This window comes from Populus nigra, chromosome 4 (genome assembly GCF_951802175.1).
Source record: "Populus nigra chromosome 4, ddPopNigr1.1, whole genome shotgun sequence".
Taxonomy (NCBI): Eukaryota; Viridiplantae; Streptophyta; class Magnoliopsida; order Malpighiales; family Salicaceae; genus Populus; species Populus nigra.
Window position 1 is genome coordinate 14,409,623 of NC_084855.1, and position 26,911 is coordinate 14,436,533.

General features: G+C 34.1%; 2 protein-coding genes across 6 annotated transcripts; one reads left to right on the forward strand and one right to left on the reverse strand.

The window, feature by feature from the left end:
- The first annotated feature begins 1,690 nt into the window (after nucleotides 1-1,690).
- Nucleotides 1,691-14,884, forward strand: LOC133691384 (uncharacterized). Of its 5 annotated transcripts, XM_062111862.1 has the most exons (19): nucleotides 1,694-2,130; nucleotides 2,460-2,591; nucleotides 3,089-3,160; nucleotides 3,608-3,678; nucleotides 3,794-3,893; nucleotides 3,990-4,088; nucleotides 5,349-5,475; nucleotides 7,284-7,417; nucleotides 7,546-7,605; nucleotides 7,718-7,953; nucleotides 8,835-9,264; nucleotides 10,080-10,403; nucleotides 10,569-11,171; nucleotides 11,316-11,489; nucleotides 11,744-11,974; nucleotides 12,064-12,347; nucleotides 13,335-13,622; nucleotides 13,949-14,071; nucleotides 14,438-14,884. In XM_062111862.1, exons 1-19 carry the CDS (start codon nucleotides 1,972-1,974, stop codon nucleotides 14,568-14,570), a joined length of 3,780 nt encoding a protein of 1,259 aa, XP_061967846.1. In that variant the 5' UTR covers nucleotides 1,694-1,971; the 3' UTR covers nucleotides 14,571-14,884. The 5 variants fall into 5 exon arrangements, with proteins under 5 accessions (XP_061967848.1, XP_061967847.1, XP_061967851.1 ...); XM_062111864.1 differs by lacking the exons at nucleotides 13,949-14,071; nucleotides 14,438-14,884 and having other exon boundaries at nucleotides 1,691-2,130; nucleotides 13,424-13,597; XM_062111863.1 differs by lacking the exons at nucleotides 13,949-14,071; nucleotides 14,438-14,884 and having other exon boundaries at nucleotides 1,691-2,130; nucleotides 13,370-13,557.
- A 777-nt stretch (nucleotides 14,885-15,661) lies between these two features.
- LOC133691385 (mannan endo-1,4-beta-mannosidase 4-like) lies at nucleotides 15,662-18,055 on the reverse strand. The gene is made up of 5 exons (XM_062111868.1): nucleotides 17,611-18,055; nucleotides 17,315-17,509; nucleotides 16,744-16,863; nucleotides 16,197-16,393; nucleotides 15,662-16,106 (listed from the first exon to the last, which is right to left on the reverse strand). Exons 1-5 carry the CDS (start codon nucleotides 17,956-17,958, stop codon nucleotides 15,752-15,754), a joined length of 1,215 nt encoding a protein of 404 aa, XP_061967852.1. The 5' UTR covers nucleotides 17,959-18,055; the 3' UTR covers nucleotides 15,662-15,751.
- Nucleotides 18,056-26,911: the final 8,856 nt, after the last annotated feature.

A 26,911-nucleotide genomic window follows, 5' to 3' on the forward strand; every position in this document is an offset into this window, starting at 1 on the left:
AAGACTGGAAATCTCTTTGCTTTTGGCAACATTAATAGGAAAAAAATATCATTTACATATCATTAATGAGATAGTACGTATAATTGATATGTCTATTAAGAGACCTTGCACACACCTATGAGCATAAGAAAATTATTACATCAATATGAATGATTATTTTAGATGGAAAGACATTATAATTTGTCATACCTTCAATATTTTTATTTTAGGAGATAGTCAAAGATCATACATATAACATGGGAACTTAGTAATAGTTGAATTCAGATGTTTTTGGGTTTGACATGATTGCTAGATTCATATTGCTTTATGCATGACTAACTCTCAAGCCCAACTATTTTTGGTTTGGTGTGGTTACTAGACTCCCGCTACTTTGAGTTTGGCTGACTGCTAAGCCAAATGTTTTGGGCCTAACATGATTGTCAGACTTATGTTATCTTGGTCTCGACTAATTATCAAGTTTAAATTTTTTAGGCTTGACATGTTTATCAGACTCATACCATCTTAGATTTAATTGACTACCATATCTAAGTTTTTAAATCCTACATACGTGTCTTCTATATACATTTTATTTTTAAAATGATTTTTATTTATAAAAACCTATATAAAAAAATATTGACTCATCAATATGCTTTGTTATGTTTCAATTAATTTATTCAAGCAATGAAAGTTGCTTGTTAGGCGTGGCAAAGGAGCTTGCTTGTTATTCCTAGAAAATCCTTAATCCTTCCCTTTTCTTTCCCATAAAAAAATAAGAATAAAATCCCAGTATTGCCGAGAAGGGCCATGGGATTATAACTGATGATATATTGTCACTTTCCTCCTCACATCTGAATTCTCATATCATTTTCAGAAAGCATTCTTTATTTATAAAGTCCGTTCCATCCATACAACATGACACACAGTAGACATCCCACACATAGATTAACAAGAATTCCAAGGGGGCACAGGCTCATCCGAAATCAATATGAGCGTTAGGTGGCGACTTGTGATTGGCGGTTCGGCATCCCGCCAGCCAATGAAAACAATATCCTAAAATCCCCCCCCCCCCTCTCTCTCTAGCAAATCAGAGAGCAGAAAAGAGATCTCGGAGTATCAAAATAACACACGCTTTTCACGTTCTGTAGAGGATGAAAATCTAGACCTGACCTCAGGGCGTCGCCCCTTTTGGAAGAGCAGTTTTTCATTCACTCGCTCTACCCCACCAGACCACACAGCACGAAAAAAAGAGAACAAGGTGCCGTTTGTATTTGCGTACATGCACTGCATTTTAAAATAATATTTTTTATTTTTAAAAATTATTTTTATATATAATCTAAAAACATAAAAAAATTATATATATATATATATATTTTTTTTTTAAATCATAAAACATGGGTTGCACCGCAACCCCTTATGGTCATGCTTTACTTTTCACTAAATTATTTGTTTTGAATTAACTTCTTTTGTTATTTTTAAATTATTTTGATTTGAAGATATAAAAAGTTTAAATTAAAAAAATATTATTTTTAATGAATTACATAAAAAATATATTAAAATCAACCACTAACTCAAGAAATCCAATTCATTCGTGGCGTATCATATCATAAATGACACCACCTGAGTAACTGAGTTTGTTGTCGTTGTTGCCTTGGTTACTTGCTCTTACTAATAATAATAAATTTCTGTATTAAATATTTTATTTAAACGATCTATATCTCTATCTCTTTATATCTCGCAAGTTCCTCTTCTACCTCCCTTTCTCTTTTCAAAGCCTATCTTCTCTCTCTCTCTCTCTACAACGATTTCTGTTCTTCTCTTCTCTTGTTATATTCAGCTGCCTTGCCTGGCACTACAATATTGTTGCGTGGTGCGGGCATTTTGGACGGGTTTGGCATTTTCAAATTATTTACTAGCTTGCAGTACAGAGAGAGAGTTGAGGAGAGTAGCGATGACAGCGTAGAATAAAAGATTAATAGAAAGGAAAAAGGAGACATGTCGATGGCGGTCGTACAAAAAGAACCAGAGAAGGTGATGAAACTGAGAGGTGGATCAGTGCTGGGAAAGAAGACCATTCTTAAGAGCGACCATTTCCCTGGCTGTCAAAATAAGCGCTTAACTCCTCAAATCGACGGCGCTCCCAATTACCGTCAGGTTCTGTTTCTCCACTTTCTACCACTACTCTCGCTTTCCCTTTCTATTTTGATTAAAACATTTGAAATTCCCCGATTCAGATGCATAAATCCTTCTCTTTTTTAATAGAAGACAACCACCGCCCCCGGGTTTCCGTTAACAGCTTGCTTGCTTATAGAATTAGAAAGTTAAGGATGGCCATATTTTAAGAGCCTCGTTTGTCTGCTGATCCTGTAAACCAAAAGGCATTGATCACTGTATTTGATTGATTATACTCTCTCTTAAATTAATGAATTTGTCATTAATTATCATCATCATCATTTTTGACTTATTTGTGGTTGCTTTGATAGGCGGAATCGTTACCTGTTCACGGTGTTGCGATTCCAACAATAGAAGGATGTCGTAATGTTATTAAGCACATAAGAGGTCGGAAAGATGGGAAGCAAGCACAAGTTTTATGGTTTAACCTTCGTGAAGAACCGGTAAAGCTATTTGCCAATATGCACCCGTACCCCCCTGTTTTTTATCTCCTTGTCGTTCTTGCTGCTGTGCTTAATTAATGCAATGGACTATGATTATTGCTCATTGCTTTTTTTTTTTTTATTAACTAAAATGGATAATCAGTGCTGAAAATGCTAGCAGAAGCAGCATAATGATTAAAATCATGTCAAACTTTATGTCAATAACTGTCGGATGTTTTTAGGCCTTTTCCCCTTATACATGGGTTGCTTGTGAGTGCCCTAACCATTTTTGTTAAGCGTATTTTACTTTGAAATTTATTAAAATAATATTTTTCTAAAAAAATTATTTTTAATATCAACATATTAAAATAATTTAAAAACATAAAAAAAATTAATTTTAAATAAAAATAATTTTTTTAAAATCATCAAACACATGTTGCACCGCAACCCCAAACATCCTCTAATCCACATGTTACAGTTGTCACATTGTTTTTTCTTTTTTTTTTTCATTGAAACAGTTGGTGTACATTAACGGACGTCCCTTTGTCTTGCGTGATGTGGAGAGGCCTTTCTCCAATCTTGAATATACGGTATGCTACTTGTAAATGATTTTTTTTTCAACTTGCTTTTACCTTAATCTGATATAACTTTTCTTACCATGCTTGTATCTCATGTTTACCTTCTAAAATCTCCGTATTGTATTGTTGAATTTTTGTGCTCTCTTGTAGCTTTGAAACTAAAATGGTTTCCTTGGTGATGTAAATGCGAGGATTTTCTCAGTTAAAACAAATTCCCTCTCTAACATTCAGGATCGTTTGATTTAATTCAACGTGGTTTACAGAATCTCTCATTCATGTTTGATTTTCTGTGAATGAGGATGTTTAGTGAAGATAATATGTTCTCTCAAGCAGTTCATAGCGTTTGCATACTAACCTGTATGTGTGTAAATTCACATGGTTGACAACAGCAGTCATGCAAACAAGTACTACTTTTTATTTGTTGTATAAACTTGATAGTGACCTTCTGTGCTCAAACAGGGAATAAACAGGTCCAGGGTTGAAGAAATGGAAGCTCGGTTGAAAGAGGATATTCTGATGGAAGCTGCAAGGTATTTACTGGGGCTGAATGCTGTGTTATCATTGGTTTCTAATGATACTTCATTTTTACCTTTGGTGACTATTGGTCTGAACTATAATAACTATAGTTGCGTATTTCATTTACAGATATGGAAATAAGATACATGTTACCGATGAACTGCCAGATGGTCAGATGGTGGACCAATGGGAACCAGTCTCGTGTGATTCTGTGAAGACACCAGTAGAGGCATAGTCATGGATCTTATTCTGCTTGTGGAATAACTAAACACAATTAATCTACTGATTTTCTAACTTATTGTTGCAACTTGATTCCATTGTGAAGGTGTATGAGGATTTGCAAGTAGAAGGACATCTGTATGATTATGAACGAGTTCCTATAACAGATGAAAAATCACCAGAGGAGCAGGATTTTGATATCTTAGTGAGTTTCATCTTTGAGATCTTATTTAGAACCTACTAATCTTTTTTTTTAAATCAACTACACGTATAATTGTTTCATTAGATTCCTTGTCAATTCAACTATCAATTATTTGTTTACAGAGGAATTTTGCTTCACTTCTTATTTTTATCCAATGCACATTTAGATTACTTGTAACTTAGGCAACGTTTCTATGACCTTGTTGAATTCAAGTGCATAACTTGGAAATGAAAATTTCGAACTCAACCTTTTGTTGCCTTAATCTAAAGTGACTGTTAAGGACTGTTCAGTTGTTATTTGTATGTGGAAGGTTGTATTTTATGTCCGCAAACATATGAAAAACTTTGTTACCTTCTAATAAATGATAGTACGTCAGAACTATAGTCATACAGGAGCAAAGATATCAGATACCCAACATGTTAGGTATGCTAAAAACGACTTCTGCATTTGGGATCACATGGTACAGTTGGCTGTTTGATTGAAATGGACATTGCAATTATTTCCTTGCCACCATATCTTTCAGAAAATAACAATCCATTTGGATATGCTCTACTGTCTTTCTCTTTCTCTTTCTCTTCTCTTTTTCCATATATTTACTAGTGGGGTATTTTGAGTTCCTTTGGGCCATTGCTTAGGACAGGCTGTGCTCGGTCATGCCAGCTCTTGACATGAGATGGGCCCGTGTTGTTTATTTTTAGGAAGAGGCTCTACTCATGATTGTCCATGCGTGTTAAAATTTCAAAAAATATCCAAGTGAAGGCTTGAATCCATGAGCAGTCCATACCCTAGTCCAAGTCTTAACTACTTGTGCTAGCCTACAATTTGTGTCCTTGAACATTAGATTTTCTCTTGATGGCAAGTCTACCTATCCTGAAGCCTTAAACTGAACCAGGATCTATCAGAAACTGGATTCCAATTTGGAAATGAACTGCTGTACCATAGCTCCATGCCTACTGACAAATTTATCTGGCATCCTCAACCTTGAATGAGTACGGGAAAGAAGATATCATAGTCAGAACAGTGGAATTTCAGAATACCTTGTGTCTTCAAAATATCAATTTTTGAAGACAAATGAGAGAATATTTTTTACAAACAATATGCTGCCAAATTCCTTTTTATGTTTAAATGCAATGATGCATGTTGTTGTTCCAACCATGAACCATGGAAATCCAGCTCTGCAAATTTTTGTTTTTCAGATGTTTGTTTAAGTATGATCAGTATTCAGTTTTTCTAAAAGACATTTGCCTGCTTTCTTTGTTTCAGGTCGATAGAATTTATCAGACGGACTTGAATACAGATATAATATTTAACTGTCAAATGGGGCGTGGAAGGACTACAACTGGGATGGTTATAACGACTTTGGTATACCTCAATCGGATTGGAGACTCTGGTAACACGCTCTCTTTTTTCTACTTCTCTTGCCATCTTTTGAATGTCCCAGCTGTCAGCATTCTTTTCAACACAATTTAATTTGTATCTTGCATGTTACCTCAGTTCTTGATCTTGGTTGTCTGGTTGAATTTCAGTGTTATAAGATGAGTTTTATATTGGTCATTCTCCATTTTTTTTCTAGCTGTTTTTGCTCCTTTTCATTGAATAGTTTTCACTGATTTTCCTTTTATTCCATGTACTTCCATGTAAGGGTGGTCAGTGTAGGGAGGATCAATCCATTGTTATATTTGTGTTTTGATTGTATTTTGATTGTATTTTTGGGAAAAAGGCTGAAGGTTCCATAACTTCAGTTTTCCTTTTCATTAGTATCATATCAACTCAATTTAAAAAGTCAGCAAATTTAGATCCTTCTTTTACCAGGTTGAAGTATGTAGGTGGAAAAACTTGTTCCAAGATATGTAAGTGTATATGGAGATGGAGAAACTTGTTCAAAGACATTAGCCAGAGCTCCCCACTCATAATCTGTTTCATCAAAACTTGTAAACCTGACCTAATTTGGTTAATGCCTCTTGCATTTATGTGGAGATTGGGATGTGCAGGAGCCTTTATAGCACAGATCCATTGCTGTTTACAACAGTTCCAAATCCCAAACTAACCACAGACTTGGACAATGCATATGCTCTCTCCATCCCATAGTATTGAAAATTGATATGTTGTGGTTGATTCTCTATGCTAAAAATTAAAAATTCCCTCAATGTGAATATTTTTAAATCTTTGATAACTTGAATTCTGAGTTCTTTTTTTAAAATAAGTTAAAAAATTTATGATTATTTATAAAACGTTCCTCAAGCAAAAAAACTGAAAAGATTTCTTGCTCCAATGCTGTTAAAATTATTCTAATGGCATGCTAGAGAATACTCTTCCTAGGTTCTACTATAAAGCAATGGAAAATTTGAGCCCTCATTTATTGAGGAGCAGATTTGAGGTGGATTTGGTGTACGGTCACTATAAATGGTGCATAAGGATCCATGACCTCAAGTAGTTTGGGATTGAGGGCTTGGTTGCTGTTGTGTGTATAGAAGAGCAGATTGATTTGTCATTCATATGTCATCTCCCGCAAATTCTATCTCCATATTCTCCATATGAGATCACCTTTACATAAAATACTTCAAACTTGAAATCCTATTAGATGGAGCAAATTGACCTTATACTGCTCTAATTAATTATCTTTACCACAATATGAGAGAGTGTGGTTTTCAGTCCATCTCTTCACTTTCCACAGATGCATACAGTCATAGATGAGGATGCTTTTTAAATTTTGTTCTTTAAAGAATATCATTTATGCTCTAATTTTAAAATCTACTGACTGTATGGGGATTTCTTAGGAACTGCCAAGAGCAGTGTGCTAACATAGAGAAGAAATTGATTGACAATCTAGGATGGTGGACTAGAACTTGAAATGATACAGGAAAAATGATGTTGTGTTAAAGTTATCCGTTATCTACTATTTAAAGTACTACCCAGTCTAGGATCAGGTTGGAATGTGGTATTCCTTGTGAATTTTCAGCTTTGGTGTGAAATATGAGAAAATGGTCGTGCATATGTTGATGAGAACCCAGTAAATACGAGCCCTGATTGGATAGATAAACAGATTGCTTCAAATGATTTGTTGATAAACTTTCCTTTTTAAAATGAATTTCAATTATAATTTTTATAGTAATTGATTTTGTTGAAAGGTGTGAGGTTAAATGTTTTAATCATGATAGTTATTGATGTTGTCTTTGTCATCATGTCATGTGAAAATAGGCATTCAGCGAACCAATTCAGTGGGGAGAATTTTTGACTTTGGTTTGAATGTCAATGAAAATTTGCCAAACTCAGAGGAGGCACTTCTCAGAGGAGAATATGCAGTCATAAGAAGTTTGATCCGGGTTTTGGAGGTAGTTAATAATAGCTGTAGTTGGTTTTTTACTTCTCTTTTGGTATTTATTTATTTTGTTAGTGCTTTCATTGTCCTTGGAAGCACTTGACATTTTTTGAAATTTAATTAATTAGTGACATGCATTAGGGTGGTGTTGAAGGGAAAAAACAAGTTGATAAAGTCATTGACAAGTGTGCCTCCATGCAGGTATGGCTCTATAATATATCCTGATCTGGTAAGGTATAGATTTGTAAGAAGAATGGGATTTTTGCTTCTGTTCTTCATTATATTTCACCTAAATGAAGTGTTTGAACTACAGAACTTACGTGAAGCAATTGCCAATTATCGCAATAGTATTCTTCGTCAATCTGATGAGATGAAGCGAGAGGCATCACTTTCATTTTTTGTGGAATATTTGGAAAGATATTACTCCCTCATATGTTTTGCTGTGTATATACACTCTGAGAGGGATGCTCTCCGTTCTAGTTCTTTTGGTCATAGCAGTTTTGCAGACTGGATGCGAGCCCGGCCAGAACTTTACAGCATTATTCGTAGGTAAAGATATGCGGTGCTGGTTTTGGTTTGTTTTATGGAAATATCAGACTTGTATTCTACGTTTCTAACATATCAAATTGAAAGAGTGAAGGTTGTGATTTGTATGCGTGAGTACTGACAATTCTGTTGCCTTTCGAATTTGTTAAACTGTTGGGTGCTTCAATCTCTTCTCCATGATATGTTGTTTCTATATATGTAAGCTTAGGAAGTTTAATGTGCCTGAAAATTGTGTTCCAGTGATATTCTCCCCCATAAGCCTATTGTGAGATATCATTTTGCCTTGGTTGCTTATCTTGAACTATGTTTTTGTCATACCTTGGCACAACATCTACTGATATTTTTTGTGGACATTAAAGTGTTTGTCCCAATCACACAATTACAAGGCCACATATACAGAAAATGTTTATTTTCAGCATGCTGTATGGGCTATTATTTTTAAAAGACCTTGAATAAAGATACTTATGTTGGACACTTAAAAACAAAAATGTATAACAATCAAAGTCATCCGGTGCTTGTATGGACAGTTATGAGACTGAACCCTTTGCTGAAGGATATCATTTTTCTTAGCTCCTCTTCAGGAAACTTGTTTACTTATTATATTTGTAACAGTGTATAGATATTATATTTGTAACAGTATATAGATTCATCTACGAGTAAGCAAACTCAATCTGGTCAAATATATATTTCAACACCATTACTTTGGCACTTGCTTTACATTCCAATTCCAGGTTTTGGTATAGATCATGTGGAACTTATTTTGCTTTAACTCAATCTGGTCAACCACTCTTTTCCAATTAGAATGCAACCTCATATATATCAATACATGTCTGCAGACCATAGATCATGTGGAACTTATTTTGCTTTAACCATCCTTGTTGCAGGTTGCTCAGGAGAAACCCAATGGGTGCTCTTGGATATGCGAGTCCTAAGCCATCTCCAATGAGGATTGCTGAATCTGCTGATGGCCGACCTCATGAGATGGGTGTAGTTGCAGCCTTGAGAAATGGGGAGGTTCTTGGAAGTCAGACTGTTTTAAAAAGTGACCACTGTCCTGGCTGTCAAAACCCTAGTTTACCAGAGAGAGTGGATGGTGCACCTAATTTCAGAGAAGTTCCTGGTTTTCCGGTTTATGGAGTAGCAAATCCTACAATTGATGGTATTCTTTCTGTCATTCAGAGGATTGGCAGCTCTAAAGGTGGTTGCCCAGTTTTTTGGCATAATATGAGAGAAGAACCTGTTATCTACATAAATGGAGAGCCATTTGTGCTCCGTGAGGTTGAAAGACCATTTAAAAACATGCTGGAATACACGGTAAGGATTCTTTTACTTTCACATAGATTACCACCTCATCAGCCTCATTGAAGTGGAGGTGCATGTGGCAGATAGTAGACCTTTACTAGTTCTTTCATTCAACCGAATAACTGTCTTCAGGATCATTAGCATCATAGTGCACAAATATAGTTTATCTGAATAGAAAAACCATTCCAAGTGTGTTTGAAAGAAGGAGCGGGTTGATCATGCAATGATGCTAGTTGACTACTTGACCCATGATGAATTAACAATAATGACCTTGATAGTCTTTTCCTGTTATGAATGTCCTTCAATATCTTATTCATAGAAACCAAGATCAATAAAACCTTGTCATTTTTTATTGTCTGTTATTAGATCTCTTGTTAAAAAAGATTTTCCTTGTAAATACTGGCTACTTATCTCTCTTTTGTTGATGGATATAGCACTCACATGTCAAAAGTTCATTCATTGAGGCAGACATGATCTTGCCTCACTCATCTGGGAGGCTCCTCGATGGAATCCCGTGAATTTTGTCAAGATGGAACATTAGTTGGAGTTCTGGATAATTGCTATACATTCCTTTTTATAATGGAGGAAAAGCTCTTACGAACTGTTAAAAATTCATGACTTCTGCTTGGGTTTCAAAATTAACTAAATTATGTTCATATTATGGGTGCATAAGATACTGTGCCTGGCATATATTTTCTAGAATCGGGCTATATTCCATTTTGAGGTGGACCAACTTTTTTCCATTTTGTGTTAACTTTGCTCATTTTTTTTTCATGGTTCTCTACACCCATGTTTAATAAAGTCGATATTATGATGACCACATTCAGGGAATTGGTCGTGAGAGAGTGGAGAGGATGGAGGCTCGACTGAAAGAAGATATCTTGCGAGAAGCTGAACGCTATGGAGGTGCTATAATGGTCATTCATGAAACGGATGATGGTCAAATCTTTGATGCCTGGGAGCATGTAAATTCTGATTCTATTAAGACCCCACTTGAGGTGTTTAAATGCTTAGACACTGATGGTTTTCCCATTAAGTATGCCCGTGTTCCAATCACTGATGGTAAAGCTCCTAAAAGTTCTGACTTTGACACATTGGCGATGAATATTGCTTCTGCTTCCAAGGATACTGCTTTCGTTTTCAATTGCCAGGTTAAAATTTCTTTCTTGCACAGCTTTTGTTGGACATGTGAATGGATGTTCATTAATTTCTATGGAACTGCTTCCTGTTGTTTTTTATATTTTTAAATTGTGCTAACTCTTTTTTTTTTCTTTTGTCTTTTGTCCCTTGCCTGAATGCCACTTTAATAAACACAGATGGGAAGGGGAAGGACTACGACTGGCACTGTAATTGCTTGCCTTCTGAAACTTAGAATAGATTATGGGAGACCAATTAGAGTCTTAGCTGATGATATGAACCATGAAGAGGTGGAAAGTGGAAGCTCAAGCGGTGAAGAAACTGGAGGTGACACTGCTGCAACCACCTCCAACATTGGCAGTGTAAAAACTGATATGGAACAAGGTCGTGCTTTTGGCATTGACGATATCCTGCTGCTGTGGAAGATAACAAGATTATTTGATAATGGTATGGAATGCCGAGAGGCCTTAGATGCTATTATTGATAGATGTTCTGCTCTGCAGAACATACGCCAAGCTGTTCTGCAATACAGGAAGGTGGTCAATCAACAACATGTTGAGCCAAGAGTCAGGAGAGTGGCATTGAGCCGTGGTGCTGAATACTTGGAGAGGTACTTCCGTTTAATTGCCTTTGCAGCATATCTAGGAAGTGAAGCATTTGATGGGTTTTGCGGACAAGGAGAATCAAGGATGACATTTAAGAGTTGGTTGCATCAAAGACCTGAAGTCCAAGCAATAAAATGGAGCATTCGATTGAGGCCAGGCCGTTTTTTCACTGTCCCGGTATATTTTCTTATTCCTTTGGACTCGGAAACACGAGGGCTTTTTTACTGCATTTTTTCTCTATGTTATGGATTTCCTCTTTATAATTATGGTAACCTCGGCCTTTGTGTTTTTTTTTTTAATTATTATTATTATCACAAGCAGGAGGGGTTGAGAACACCACAGGAATCTCAGCATGGAGATGCAGTAATGGAGGCCACTGTCAGGGTTCGTAATGGTTCGGTTTTGGGTAAAGGTTCTATACTCAAAATGTATTTCTTTCCTGGTCAGCGGACTTCTAGCCACATACAAATTCATGGAGCACCAAATGTTTACAAGGTATGCCCACATCTGGATTATATCGATGATGGACCCTTGGTGGAATATCCTTTTTGACACTCCTATTTTATTTTTAAATGTATTTTGTTTTATTTTGCATTTTCCTTTCGCTAATTCAGATCACAGACACACACAAACTCACACTCGTACACACTGACAAACAAGTTTCTGTGGAAAGTGTGAATACAAAGGGAGAGGTCCTTACATTCTGATGGAAATTCCTGTTTTTAAACCCAATGTTTCTTATGCATCAGGTGGATGGCTACCCTGTGTATAGCATGGCAACTCCAACGATTGCTGGTGCCAAAGAGGTGCTGGCATATTTGAAAGCCAAGCCCAAGATAGGAGGATCTCTGGCTCAGAAAGTGATATTGACTGATCTCAGAGAAGAAGCAGCTGTTTACATCAATGGCACACCATTTGTCCCCAGGGAGCTAAATAAACCTGTTGACACGCTCAAGCATGTTGGAATAACTGGTCCAGTGGTCCGTCGATGTTGAATTTCTTTTGCCTCAAAGAGCTATCTATTAAGCGAAGTATGTTACTAACTTCCTTTCTTTCAACTTTTATGCAGTTAGAACTCATGGAGGCTCGACTAAAAGAAGATATAGTATCTGAGATTAGACGGTCTGGTGGTCGATTGCTTTTACATCGTGAAGAATATGATCCAGCAACAAATCAGTCCTGTATCATAGGATATTGGGAGAACATCTCTGCTGATGATGTGAAGACACCTGCTGAAGTGTATGCTGGTCTAAAGGATGAGGGTTATGACATGACATATAGGAGGATTCCATTAGCCAGTGAGAGGGAGGCTCTAGCTTCTGATGTTGATGCAATACAGTATTGTAAAGACGAGTAAGTACCAAAATTCTCTGTTCCTTATTAACCACAATTTGTCATTTTAGTTATAAATGTTGTTGCAATGTTTCTATCAAGTATTTCATAACTGTATTAAGTGGAACTTGGAAGATGGTTATTTTTTCTGGGGTTCAGACTGCTGTTTAAGTCTCTCTGGCAGCACCAATGACATTTTGTAAAAAACATTTCTCTCAAGCACCTGTTTTAATAACAAAAAAGAGTAGTACTGCCAAGTTACAAAATTTTTTTTATCCATGTAGATATCACTTCATAATTGTGCCCTTTTGTTTCTCCAATTGTTCTTGTTATTTCTAGTCCAAAGGTTACTGAAAGCCTGAAGTAAAACATATTACTTTGCAGACTTTGGAAATGGTAACTGATTTATTGATCTTTGGCAATAATGTAAGTTGTCCCCCCCAATTTTGTCAAATATGAGACCATTCCTTGTTTCTGGACATTATGATATTGATTGTGATGGATCTGGTTCGTTCTAAATGATGGCAAAGTCATACTGAAAGAAAGCAATCAGCTGTCAATTAGTAGCATTTGTTACTTACTGAGTATTACAAAGAATTTAGATAAATCAGAACTTCAAGCAGTCTGCAGTTCTTGACAACTATCTTTTTGAGTTAAACAATAGTAAGCAACTTCCTTTTCCAAAACTATTTGCAAGTGCTTGGTTGGAAACACACTCTTAGCATCCCGACAGTTTATTTCCTTATAACAGATTTTGATTTATGTAGCCCATGACAAATAGGTTGGTACTGAGGTTTAGTTTAGTTGGGTGTTTATGGAAGCAGATGTCTATTATATTTAGTGTTAATTGGAGTTTTGACACTTGGGCTTTCCACAATTTATGTTCTGTACAAGGATTGCTGGCATTATCTTGGAGATTCTTTTGGCATTATTCTAAATATAGCCTTTTTATAAAATTGTACTTGATTGCAGAGATATTTTATAAATCTAGCCAAATTTTGTTTGTAGCTGTGCTGGGAGCTACCTTTTTGTTTCACATACAGGGTTTGGAGGTGTTGGCTATGCAATGGCAATTATTTGTATTAAACTTGATGCAGAAGCAAAGTTGACATCAAAGATTTCACACACATTGGTTAGTAGCAGACGTTCATCTTCTTTGTCTGAAGCAAACTTACCTTCTGAATTGTCTGATGAAGAAGCACTGAGGATGGGAGATTACCGTGACATACTTAGTCTTACAAGGGTTCTCATTCATGGTCCACAGAGCAAAGCAGATGTTGACATTATTATTGAGAAGTATGTCCATTTTTATTTTAGTTCCTTCTTCATATGAAAACAAAGGCAATAACTAAATGCATGATTAAATGATAGTCGTGGAGGCATAATTCTATTAAAAAAAGGAAGATAGATTCTCCATAACTTCGGGAAAAGCAGAAGGTGATGTGTTACTGATTGGCTTGCTATCCTCTGTCAATTTGGAATGAAAAACCCTTCAACTATGGGTCATTTTACTGTGTGAAGTTATGTTTTGTTCTAGTTGTTTCCTACGTTTTCTGATTAGTTGGTCCCCTTTGCCGTGATTTGATCTGTCGTGCTGAAACCAACCTTCTTTTTCTCAAAAGGTGTGCAGGTGCAGGACATTTGCGTGATGATATTCATTATTACATCAAGGAACTTTGGAAGTTTCCCGATAGTGACGATGAGCAACGTGCATGCCTCTTGGATATGGGCATTAAGGCTTTAAGGTTAGTTGATATACCTTGGCAATTTAATCTTAGAACGTATGCTAAGTAGATTGTTGCAACCCTCCTTTTCCTTTGGTGGATATGCTTGATCTGCCTGGTCCTTGTTGCTTTGCATTAATTGACATAGAGGTTTGCACTTGCGTGATATTCCATTATGGTTTGGTAACTTGGACCAAGTTGGATTGAAATTGCCCTTGTCTATGGGAAAGGCTGTTTTCCCTCGAGAGAGATTGGTCTTCATTTTTATTTTTTTATTATTACGATTTTTTTTTTATGAACACTGCAGTGGGTGGCTTCATGGCTCCTTCTAGCAATTCTATAGAGCGTATGGCATTTTATGACCAATTGTTTCTGCACTTTTTTCAGGAGGTACTTCAATCTGATCACGTTCAGATCATACCTGTACTCCACGAAAGCAAGTGAAACGAAATTCACATCATGGATGGATTCAAGGCCTGAACTAAGAAATCTATGTAATAATCTCAGGATCGATAAATAATTCCAGGCATTTAAGATTCCCTGCAAATGTATTTTTGTACAGCTAGTCATGTGTACTTTTTTTTGCTAATAGCCTTCTCTTACTCCTTGTTGTTCCTCTCCGTTGCAAGCTTGCTGGGAACAGTAAAACTTAGAACTGATTCATGAACAAACAATACATAGGCGTGGGTCTTTGGCCTCGATATGACAAATCTGTTCATGTTTGACCCTTGTCAGGTTTGGCTTGTTGAAATTTGATTGAGAGGGGAAATGGGAGGTAAACAGGTTTAATATAGAAAATAATATAATAGAACTGTGCTTCTTTTTTGTTTCTCAGTTCCATTGCTATTGTGTGCCTTGTGTAATGGATTGGATGATATGGATATCTTTTTAATATAACTGAAGTAATTGAAAGGATATAGAAATTAATCAAAGCACGAATTTGATGCAGTGTTTTTGAAAAAAAAAATAATTTTTTTTTTTTTAAATTAATATGTTTTTAGTATTTTTAGATTATTTCGATGTGCTTTAAAAATTATACAATTGTAATTACACTTTCTAAAGCAAAGCCAGGATCTTTTAAAATGGGTTCTTGTTAGAAGAGTGCGCAAGGACATGGATAATCTTTAAACACTACCCCACGCATTCCATTCAATTGTGTTATTTACTGCTGTGAAATTTACTTCATGCATGCATTCTAAAAAAAGAGAGAGTGATTTCAGATGGGCGGATCACTCGGCTCAAAACCTCGAGATATTTCTGTTCAAAGAACAAATTCGCAAGATTTTAACGCGATGATTCTGGCCGTAATGGAAACGGTGACAAGAATTATTCTGCACTATACATTAAAACAATTGGGGTAAAGCTGTACAGTGAAACAGATCACATGAACCTTTCTTTCTTTTTTTCCTTCAATTCCTTTTTTTTTCAATCTGTTTTGTCCTTTATTTATTTTATTTTTAAATTTTATCATTCAATTGGCCTATATTAAGTTTTTTTTTGTTTTTTTTTCAATTTCATCCATCAATATTTAATTAATTTTAAATTAATCTTTATCTTTTTTATATTCAAACTTCTTTTTGTTTTATCTGACTAACGCAGCCTATAAACTAGTTAAAAAAAAAACTAATTGATTTAGTGAATTTATTATACAATGTACTACGGACAAAAATATTGTAAATTCCAGTCCCAAAAGCAATAGATTTATGTGAGAGATTGTAACTTGCGAGACTGTAGATCAATGATATTAGCAGTTGAGGGAGACTCCTCCAAGACAACCTCGTAGCCGTCACCCCAGCTCTCCATTCCCTCGGCCAGGAGTTGCCAGAAGAGCCCACCAGTAAATGGGCCTCCTCTTGTGACACTATTGTATATTTCGCTGTAGATTTTCACAAAATAAGTGTCCCTTTTCTGCAGGCTATTTCCAGGAAGCTTTAAAGACTTGCCAAACTCTCCTATAATGAGTGGTTTTCCAAGCACTGAACTGGAGTCTTGGACATGGGCTTGGATCCATCTATCCACAAACGAAGCTTGCTCGTCTTCGCTTGAGTTTTGCAACCTGCCATTGCATTAATCTAGTAAGACTTGAGAATAGTTATAATTCTTGATGAAGGAACAGTGCTGAGTAAATGATAGAGAAGGCGATTACCATTGCTCAGGGTAGAGATGAATGGTGGCAAAATCTATGTGCGGGATTTGGTTGTTGGAGATAAAGTCAGTGCCAAAAAGGTAGCTGCCAGGATTTGATTCCTTCTTCGAGTCACCGTAAAACCCTTCTAGCCCTATTTCAAGAAGATGGTAATTATCAATGGATTTAACGTGTGCTGCCATTTCATTGACCCAGTCCTGCAATAATCACCGTAACAGAGACTCTGCATCGTTATCCCCATTTAGTATATAGTCATACCGCACACGTAGAGCTCAAAATAGGAACAAATGGAGATTAGCAATGGTGACATTAAGCAAATAGCGTGAGCTTCCAAGCATTTCTATTGCTCCATTCATTCCTAGTTTTGAATGATTACACTGTTGAATCATGAATTTCTTTCATCCTAAGAGAGATTGTCATTTGTTGGGCTTGTTTTTTTCTCGATATAATTTGTTTGATCTTAATACTGTGATCAGCTTGAGAGTAGAAATGAAAGAAATTATACACACACACACACACACACACACACACACACACACACACACACCTGAATTAGCTTTCCAGAAGTGTCATTTGAATGAGGTTCGTTTATCAATTCCCATGAAAAAATGGTGGGATCGTCTTTATATGCAACTCCTGTTATCGAGCTGATCCTCGTGAGCACTGCCTGCACAGATACTGTTTTTTAGCGGCAAGAGAGATTGAAACTAGCTAGGGTCAACAGTTGCTAAAACCAAGACAACCGTGACTCTGACACTATAAGCTAGCGATGGTTTTACCAAGTCAAAAGGCATTATTGGTTAACTTGTTTCAAGAATTTAATCACATTAATTCTATCCATTAATCATCTTCCACTGTTTTTAATTAGCTATCAGTAATTGAAAACATTATGCCCTCACTTCAGAGACATTCATTTCCTCTAACAGAGGTAAATATTAGACATGGAAGATGTTTTAACATCAAATTAAATGCGCTTTTGAAAGAAACGCTTTAGATGTGTATAAATTAATAATTCTAATAGTGATAATAATTGTGTAAATGAAACAACAAATTAAGAAGATTTGTCCATGGAAAAATGATGGCTAATGTAAAGGAGGGTATACTGATGAATGGGTTACCTTGACATGGTTCTTGTAGTATTCTTTGACAACAGTGTTTGTATAGAACTCGTCGTCATCACTCAACTGCTGATCACGTTCCCTTGCCCACTCAACATATTGTGATCTGCCCCCATAATCTTTGAAGTTATTCACCAAGCTCAGTATCAGATAAATCCCATATTTCCTAGCTTCTGATATCACGAAGTCCAATCCCTGGAAAGAAGAATAGTAAGAACATAGATACTTATTCGGCATGCAACAGCCCGAGAAGAATTAATTGTAGGAAAATATTCAAGAAACGAGGAAAAGTATACCTTGAACATGTCCTCGTTGTAGATACCTGGAGAAATCTGGAGGGGCTTATCATCTCCACCATCACTGAAAGCCCAAGTTCTAGCAATATTCATGCCATACTCGGAGGCTTGCTGGAATGCAGATGTGACTTTGCTCCTCGTGGATGGATCAGATGACATGTACATCATCCAAAATGCATTGAAGCCATTTAAGTATAGAGGCTTATTGTTCACTACAAAATGGGTTCCATTTGTTTTAGCAAAAACACAGTGATGAGTTGGAGAAGATTGATCAGCCTGGCAACAATATTGTCCATGGTGGAAGATAACCAAAAGGGCCATTGAAAAGAAACTGCTCAACCACTTCATCTTGCTTAACACGAATAAACGTATGCTGGTGATTCGAAAACGCAGGGCCTGGCGTCAAATGTTCTACACCCTAAAGAAAAAGAAAGAGGGGAATGGGCGTGGGATGGGCTGCGGGTTGGTAAGGCCGATTGCAAAGGGTTTTTAAAGAAACTGAATGATTTATTTTATTTTATTTTATTTTCTACAAGGAAAACTGAAATTGGTATTCAAGGCATGCACGCGCGTAGCCCACAAAAGAAATTTAATACCATATATATGCCCCTTAAGAAAAATATTCCTTTAATTAAGACACAATATTTTAAGTGCAAGGTTAAATGCTTTAATTATACCATATATAATGAAAATAAATATATCTTACGAAAAACATTTTCACAATGAATTGACCTTCCTAGGGAAAATAGAAGTTCATTTCTGATTAATGAAAGAAAAAACAAAAAAAAGATTAGATTAACCTCAAACTTTAAATCCAAACTCCAAACCCTTAAGCCTAAAATGTGAATTTTAGAATTAAGGACTACTATTTCAAGCAATTTATCATCAAAATTTCTTTTGGATTTATGGTGAAATACATAATAATTATATTTTTTAGCCTATTTTATTTTTCTTGTATATAAGGTGAATTGCATAAAAACTACATTTTGTGAATTTCTTTTCTTATAATTTATGTGGTTTTTAAGTAGCTTATAATAGAATTTATTTTGGAATTTTGGTGAATTGCATAATAACTATAAATTTTGTCCTGATGTCATTTCATGTAAATAAATTTTTATCAAGCATATTATAATAAAAAAAATTTGGGTTTAGGGTGAATTGCATAATAACTACAATTTTGTCCCTTTTTTTATTTTCTTGCAATTTACTTGATTTATGGCATTGGTTTAATAGTTATTAGGTTTGTTAATAACGCAACACATCAATTTTCACTTCTTTTACATGTAAATACAAAAACTCAACAATATTCAAATATATTCAAGTTAAAACTAAACTCAACAATATTCAAATTAATAAAGTAAAACATCAATTTTATTAATGAGTATTTAGTGTTTGGAACCTAAAAACTAACACCAGCCATGTTTATTTATAGATTTGTTATGGTTTGGGTTTAGAGTTTAGATTATTATTTAGTATATAAATTAGGGTTGGTGTTTAGGATTTAGATTAGTGTTAGTTTTTAATGGTTAAGTATCTTGCATATTTGAGGTTTGGGTTACGATTAATGAGTATTTAGGGTTTGGCTTAGAGTTAGGTTTTTTTTTTATTATTAATGAGTTGGTGGTTAGTAAGGTTTAGGCCTTAGTTAGAGTTATGGACTGGATAGAGTTTGACAAATAGTTTAGGTATGTTTAGGTTTTCAAATATTTAAGGTTTGTTAATTTGTGGTTTGGTACATATTATGGTTTTCAAACATGACATCAACTAAATATTATTTTTTTTTGAATCGTGATTTCTTAACATGTCATGTTTCGCGACTAAAAAACATAATAAGTATGAAATTGTGTTATTTCGCTAATATTTTTTCTACTTGTGTTATTCTAGCAAAACTTTTTTTGTGCTAATAATTAAAATACCTGATTATGGGGCTGCAAGTATCTACAAAAAGAAAAAAAAGCCATGCATATAATATATTTTATAATTCGAGTCATCGAAGAGATTTTCTCTCTTCTTTGAATTTGTTAGAATTTTGTAACAAGCAAAAACCCAATCAAGAGTGATACGAAGACATAAAGAGTGAGGCTTTATCTCTAATAAGGAAATCTAGTTTAGGTTGAAACCCTTAACCGTTGACAAAAAAAAAAAAGTGGTTTCATTAGAGTGGACAACTGGACATCTCTCTTTATTAACCACTTTCAATTTAGTAATGCGATCTTAATTATATAATTAATCATTTAATTTGAAGTTGACCAACGTAAATATAATGCGGAAATTACATTTCTCACTTTTAATAAATTATTTAACTTAAGATTGTCAATTCCATTTCGATAAGTGTTTTATTTTTTTAATTAGAATGGAATGTTTTAGTTTTGGAGTGTTTCGACGTGCCGTTTTAGAATTATACTGTTCATATATATATATATATATATATATATATATATATATATATATATATATATTCAACAAACATAATTCAAATTTAAGATAAATTAATTATAAATTATAGAATACAAACACAATGCCAAAAAAATATAATTTCAAAATTTAAAATATTTCTAAATAGTCAAGATTAAATAGATCTTTAACTTAAAGTAATTCAACTTAAACAAAATATCAAAATATTATGAAAGTAAAATGTTTTAACACAAATATTTTAAATATAAAGTTAGGTCAATGTTATCAAGGTTAATAGAATTTAAAACATCCCTTATTTTGCTCAAATTCCTACAAAGTATAAACATGAAAAAAAAAACATGAATATAAACCATGTATATTAGTGATAAATCTAATTTTAAAAAATTAATATCATTGTTAATGAAAATAGTAATAATAATTTTCAATATTATTATTAATATCAATGTTATTGAAAATAGTAATGAAAAAGAGCTTTTTATACTTGGGTGGTTTAATTAATTAAATTGAATAAGATTCAATTTGATTCAATAGTTTTTCAAGAGCGGAACGGAAATGTGGAATGAAACCGGAATGTTCCAGCAGAAAATTTAGCCAAAAAATCCGGAACGGACCGAGATTTAAAACGAGATGAAAATTGTTCTGTTTTGTTCTGTTTTTTAAATTGATATGAAATGTTTCGGTTATTCCAAGCGAAACAGAATGAAATTGATAACCTTGATTTAATTTTACAAGGTAGGTAGCTGCCAGGATTAGCGTTAAGCATCTCTCTACTTCAGCGCCTGTGCGGTAACCACGTGAGGCATAAAACAATTATGTTAACAAATAATTAAATTAATATATTAATCTGGTTTATTAATCTATGATTGCATTGCCGTGATCTTAATTCTCTTAAGAATCTCTCTATTTTTTTTTATTAATGTTGGTGTTCGGGCAAATTTGCATACACTTCTACTAATTAATCCCATAAGCTCTGAAATTATTAATCATGTAAACCTCCAGCGACCATGAGGTTTGTGGAACTCAAACTGGTAACCTATAGAAAACAAACCTAAAACCTTATTAGTTGAGCTACACTCCTCTATCTAACATGCTCAACGGTCCAATCTCCATTAATATTACTTTACAACAATACTTTAAGGCCTTAATCAGAAACGAAACAGGTCACTAGAATATTTTTTTTTATCTTAAATCTAATATTAGCCAGTAACTGAACCTCTATGCATGAACTCAAAGGTTTTTTTTTTTTTTTTTCAGAACACCTTATTTTGGAGAAGAAGAGACGCTCAACTTGTATTATTTTTTGAAAGATGATGGTAGAAAAGAAAGAGATAGATGCATATCTCACTCTTTAATGAGATTATTAACCACCTAGAATGTAATCGTCTGTTTATTTTTTTTAATTAAGATAATTAACTGTCGGGAGGAGCTGAAGAGGCATCGTGTGAGATAGTCAAAGGAGAAGAGAATGAGTCAAAATAAAATAGTAATAAAACGCTATTTTATTACATATTCATCCTATCTCTATTCTCTCCATTTTTTTAATACTAAAATAGTAATAAAACGCTATCATAAAGATGTATTGTTATAATACATAAATCATATATTCACATGAAAAAAAAAAAAAAAAACACTTAGGCAATGGAATAGAGGGTAAAAACTGAACCTGCAGGGTTCACAAGGCCTGCAACAATGAGAATGTTATACACATGAATATACCCTATTTGTTTTTATATTTTAAAAGTGTTTTTTTAAAAAATATTTTTTTTATTTTTTTATTTATTTTAAATTAATATTTTTTGGTATTTTTAGATTATTTTGATGCACTAATATCAAAAATAATTTTTTTAAAATAAAAAAAATATTATTTTAATATATTTCTAAATGAAAAACACTTTAAAAAACCACACTTCAAATAGAATAAACAAAGATGTAAAAAACAATATTTTCTCCATGTATTTTAGATTATTAGTTTTTTTGATTATTATGCAATGGAGGGACCATAGTTTTAAAACCCGGCCAGGCCCGGTGGGTCGACCTGGAGCTAGAACTGGACCGGGTTAAAAAAAAAACAGGGGAAGGAAAAACCCGGCGTGACCCGACGGGTTGACCTGGAAAGACCCGCTCAAAAACCCGTTTCAACCCGTTGACTTTTATTTTTATTTTTTTTACTAAAACGACAACGTTTTAATTTTTTTTTAAAAAAAATCTACCCGGACAACCCAGTCAAAACTCGAAACCTGGATTTTGAATCGGACCGGCCACCAGACCGAGTCTAAAAACCATGGAGGGGACTCTCTCTCTTTGCGTCATGCAAGGCCCAACAAGCCCTCAAATGAACTAAAAAAAATGAACATTACTCAAATATTATACCTCAAATTCAAGGTTCTTGTTGGAGTAAGCTATTTCTGGCTGTAAGCCATTTCTGGTTGTTATGGTCACTTTTAATCAAGCCCATCTAGCTAGTGAAATCAAAGAGGCGTAAATGGCCGAAGAGATCCCACATGTGAAGAGCTCCTGAGCACATATCAAGTGATTGATTGGTTATCAACTAACTTAATTTGTTGTTACATGTTTTTTTTTTTTTTTTTTTTTTTTGCAATTGATCATTTCATTTTATTTGATTTTAATCAATTGATTCAGTTAATATATTAATTCTAAATTATTTGACACAACTTATAAACAGGTTATGAATAATTTATTAAACTCAAATATTTGTTCTAATTAAATACAATCCATGAGAATTAGAAATATAAACACAACACATAGATATTTGTAATATCCATGAAAAATTTAGTCAAACATGATGTATCCAACCCGCATAGGTCCAAAAAATTAATTGTTTAAATTTATAATTTTTAAAATATTAGAAATGAATTTAGATATAATTATGAATTCAAACCCGGCTCAACTATATCCATGAATATTTTTATTTTAAAAAAAAGCTTTTATTTTTAGATAATTGCTTGATAAAGTAATAATTGGATTTTCTTTTAGGAGTTTCTTCATCATGATTTTTGAAACTATATATTTAATCTTAATGTTTTTAAATCTATTTATAAGTCAATTATTTTCGTACACTTGATATTATTTTTCAAATTTTCTTTTTAAGAAATAGAAGGAGGGGGAAAGGTAAATGAAATATAATGATTGAGGAGAAAAGAAAACATATTTTAGAGTAAAATATTATTAAATCAATCATGGTTAATATTATTTTTTATACGAACTAATTAATTTATTTTGATAAACTACAAAAACTAAGTTATAATAAACTCGTGGTATCAAAGTGAAAGACGGAAAAGAAATTAAAAGCATTTTAAACGTCGTAGTTTTATCCCGAGGGTAGCAGCAAATATAATTCCCGCGCATCCCAAAAGGTCACAAGATTTCAAAAAGAAATCGGGGCTATTCAACCAAACAGCTTCACTTTTCCAACAATCACAAATCTCTCTCTCTGCCTATCCTCCATCGCTGGCAATTTTCAGAGTCGTAGAACAATTTTCAGTCTTCAATTTCGATCTGAGCTCCGATTCTACTGAAGGTAACCGCGCTATGCATATTACAATCATCGCTGGCAAGTTCCTAGCCTTACAATTTTCAGTCTTCAATGTCTTTTCAGTGTTAGATGTTATCAAACTAGAAGATACAGTATCGACTATCTTCTAAACTCTTGCTACTGCTGAAGCTTACGAGACTTTTCTCCTAGATCTATGAAAATTGAGTTTTAGGAAGGGATACAAAAAAAGAGGTGATTTTATAGTTTTTCGTATAATGTAAATGGATTAACCAACATACTGGCTTGTTCAACATTTACCCAAAAAATAATCATGCAGTAGATGGTTCAGTGATAAAAATTTAAAATTAAGAGATTTGCTTCTCCTGTGGTTGCTAATATTAACGGCCACTGGAGGCTTATCTGGTCGTTAACTTCAACACCTGTAAGAATTAGTCGAGGTGTATACAAACTATCACCAAACACTCCACGTGTAAAAAAAAAAAAAACATTTACCCAAGAAATTAACACTTCTATGATGCTTTAATTTGTATCTATTTCAATACATTTACGCTCATTAATTTAAAAGAGTGTTTGCCTTAGTGGCCCTATCAATCCATCGATCAATGAGTGATAACTGATGCAGCACCGATCGACGATGTTATGTCCACAGGATAGCATAGAGCAAGGGCGAAGCCTTTTACAAGGCTAAGAAGAGCTGTAACCCAGGTTAAAAAAAAATTAATGACCCACTTTCCCTTTTAATTTTTACACAGCAAATCTTGTCTCATTTTCCCTATCTTTTACAGCAAACTTATGTCCCACTTTCTACATCTTTTACAGCAAATCTATGTCCCACTTTCCGCATCATTTACAACAAACCTAGTATACCACTTTTCCTTGCAATACAAATTAATTACTAGCCATCAGCCGCCACTTTACTTTCCGTAGCAACACTAATTAATTAGCCACCCAACTTCTCTTCCAATACTAATTAATTAGTTATATTTTACAGCAAATCTATCTAAATATAAATAATTAATTGATTCACATGTCTTCTAAATAACTTGGGGTTTTAGCTATTTTTCTTCTCAACAATATACAATTTTAGCTTGGATTTTGAAGAAGAATCTATACAGAGAGCCGTAAGAGTGTAAAATCATCAGGTAAGAATTTACAAGCCCTGACTTTTCATTTTGAATTTAATGTTTCACATTCATTATAGTAGATTGTTAGTGGAGTAAACAATAGAATGTACCCTAGAAATGGATGCATGCTAACACACTAGTAGTCTAGTACTAATAATTTACTAGTTATTTCAAAGTTAAGTTCTCCAAATCTCCCAGTAGTTTGCATCACTAGTTTATTCTTGTATATTCTGTATTTTATGAATATTCTATTGTAGTATTAATATCTTTTCATCTTGCACCTGACTTCCTTAAGTCTTTTTACTTTAACAGGTTATAAATTATAATGGAAAATCAAGGAAACAAGAGAGGAAAAGCTATGTTTTAATTCTTTAAACCAAACAAACAAACAAACATCAACCAGTAAAGGACATTCTCCTTCCAATGTTGATGTGTCAAATCGTAGTGAACAACCCCCTTTCAAATCTCAAAGAGTTGAAATTGATGTTAATACTCTTGAACGAGATCCTGGGTTACGAATTCTAGTGTAGACATCCTATTAATCAACAAGATGAAATCAGAAGAGCTTATATCAAAATGGGTCCATATCAACCTAAGTTAGCAGAGTATCCAAGGACTAAATCAAGAAGATAGTATCGTCGATTTCAGTACACTTGGTTTGATCAATTTCCTTGGCTAGAGTACTCTCCATCAAAGGATATAGTATTTTGTTTTTCATGCTTTATCTTTGAAAACAAAGTGCCTCGTCATCTCACATTCACAACTGAAGGTTTTAGAAGTTGGAAGAGGGTTAATGATGGGGTTAGATGTGCACTTTTGATGCATGTGGGAAGTCCCACTTCACCACATAATAATGCTGTGAAATCTGTTGAAGATTTAATGAAAGTAAGTAGACATATTGATAAAGTGTTGAATGCACAAATTGTTGAAGAAGTTTAGAAAAATCAGTTGAGACTGATGACAACAATTGAAAGTGTTTAATAGCTTAGCTTACAAGCATGTGCATTTAGAGGTCATGATGAATCTTTGGCTTCTAATAATCGAGGTAATTTTTTGGAGATGATAAGACTTATGGGGAGACTGAATGTTGACATTGATGATGTTGTCTTAGAAAAAGCTCTAAAAAATACAAAGTATACCTCGCCGACTATTCAAAAAGAGATTTTGTATATTCTTGCGAACAAAGTGAGGAAAAAGATTTGTGAAGAAGTTAGAGATGCAAAGTTTTGTATTTTGGTTGACGAAGCCAAAAATACATCAAATAAAGAACAAATGGCTATTGTTTTGAGATTTGTTGACATTCAGGGTTTTGTACAAGAGCGATTTTTAGTATTGTGCATATTTCAGATACTACTTCTTCAACACTTAAAAAAAAGAAATTTGTGATGTGCTCGCTCGATATAACTTGCATATTTTCAATACGCGAGGTCAATGGTATGATGGTGCTAGCAATATGCGTGGCGCATAGAATGGACTACAAGCTCTATTCCTCAGAGATTGTCTATATACATATTATGTATATTGTTTTGCTCACCAACTACAACTGGCATTAGTTGCAATAGCTGGAAATGAGATTTCTATTTGGTTATTTTTCTCAAAATTGACAACCATTATCAACCTTATTTGTGCTTCTCCCAAACGTCATACCGAGTTACATTATGCTCAGGCTATAGAAATTGCACATATTGTAGCTACTGGAGAACATGAGACTGGTATAGGGGCTAATTAAATTGGTAATTTACATTGAAGTGGAACTACTTGCTGGAGCTGTCATTTTGATTATATTTGCAGCTTAATAGATATGTATGGTGCAACTATTACTGTGCTTGAAAGTATGGTTCAAGAAGGATCTTTTAATTCTATACGTGAAGAAGTTGGTGGTTGTTTGATTGTGATGAAATCTTTTGAATTTATATTCATCTTATATTTGATGCATAAAATAATGGGGATTACTAATTTACTTTGTCGAGCTTTGCAGCAAAAATCTCTTAACATCTTAAATGCAATGGATCTTGTATCAACTACTAAAGGATTGCTTCAAACTTTGAGAGATGCCGAATTTGATCTTCTCCTTTCAAATGTGTAATTTGTTTGCACAAACTATGAGATTGACATACCACATATGAATGCTTCATATAAAAAGGCTACAGGTTGTTCATGTCAACAATAAGGTTCAGTGACAGTTTACCAGCATTATCATTATGATTATTTAACTCAACAATAGATTTTTAGTTGGAAGAATTAAATT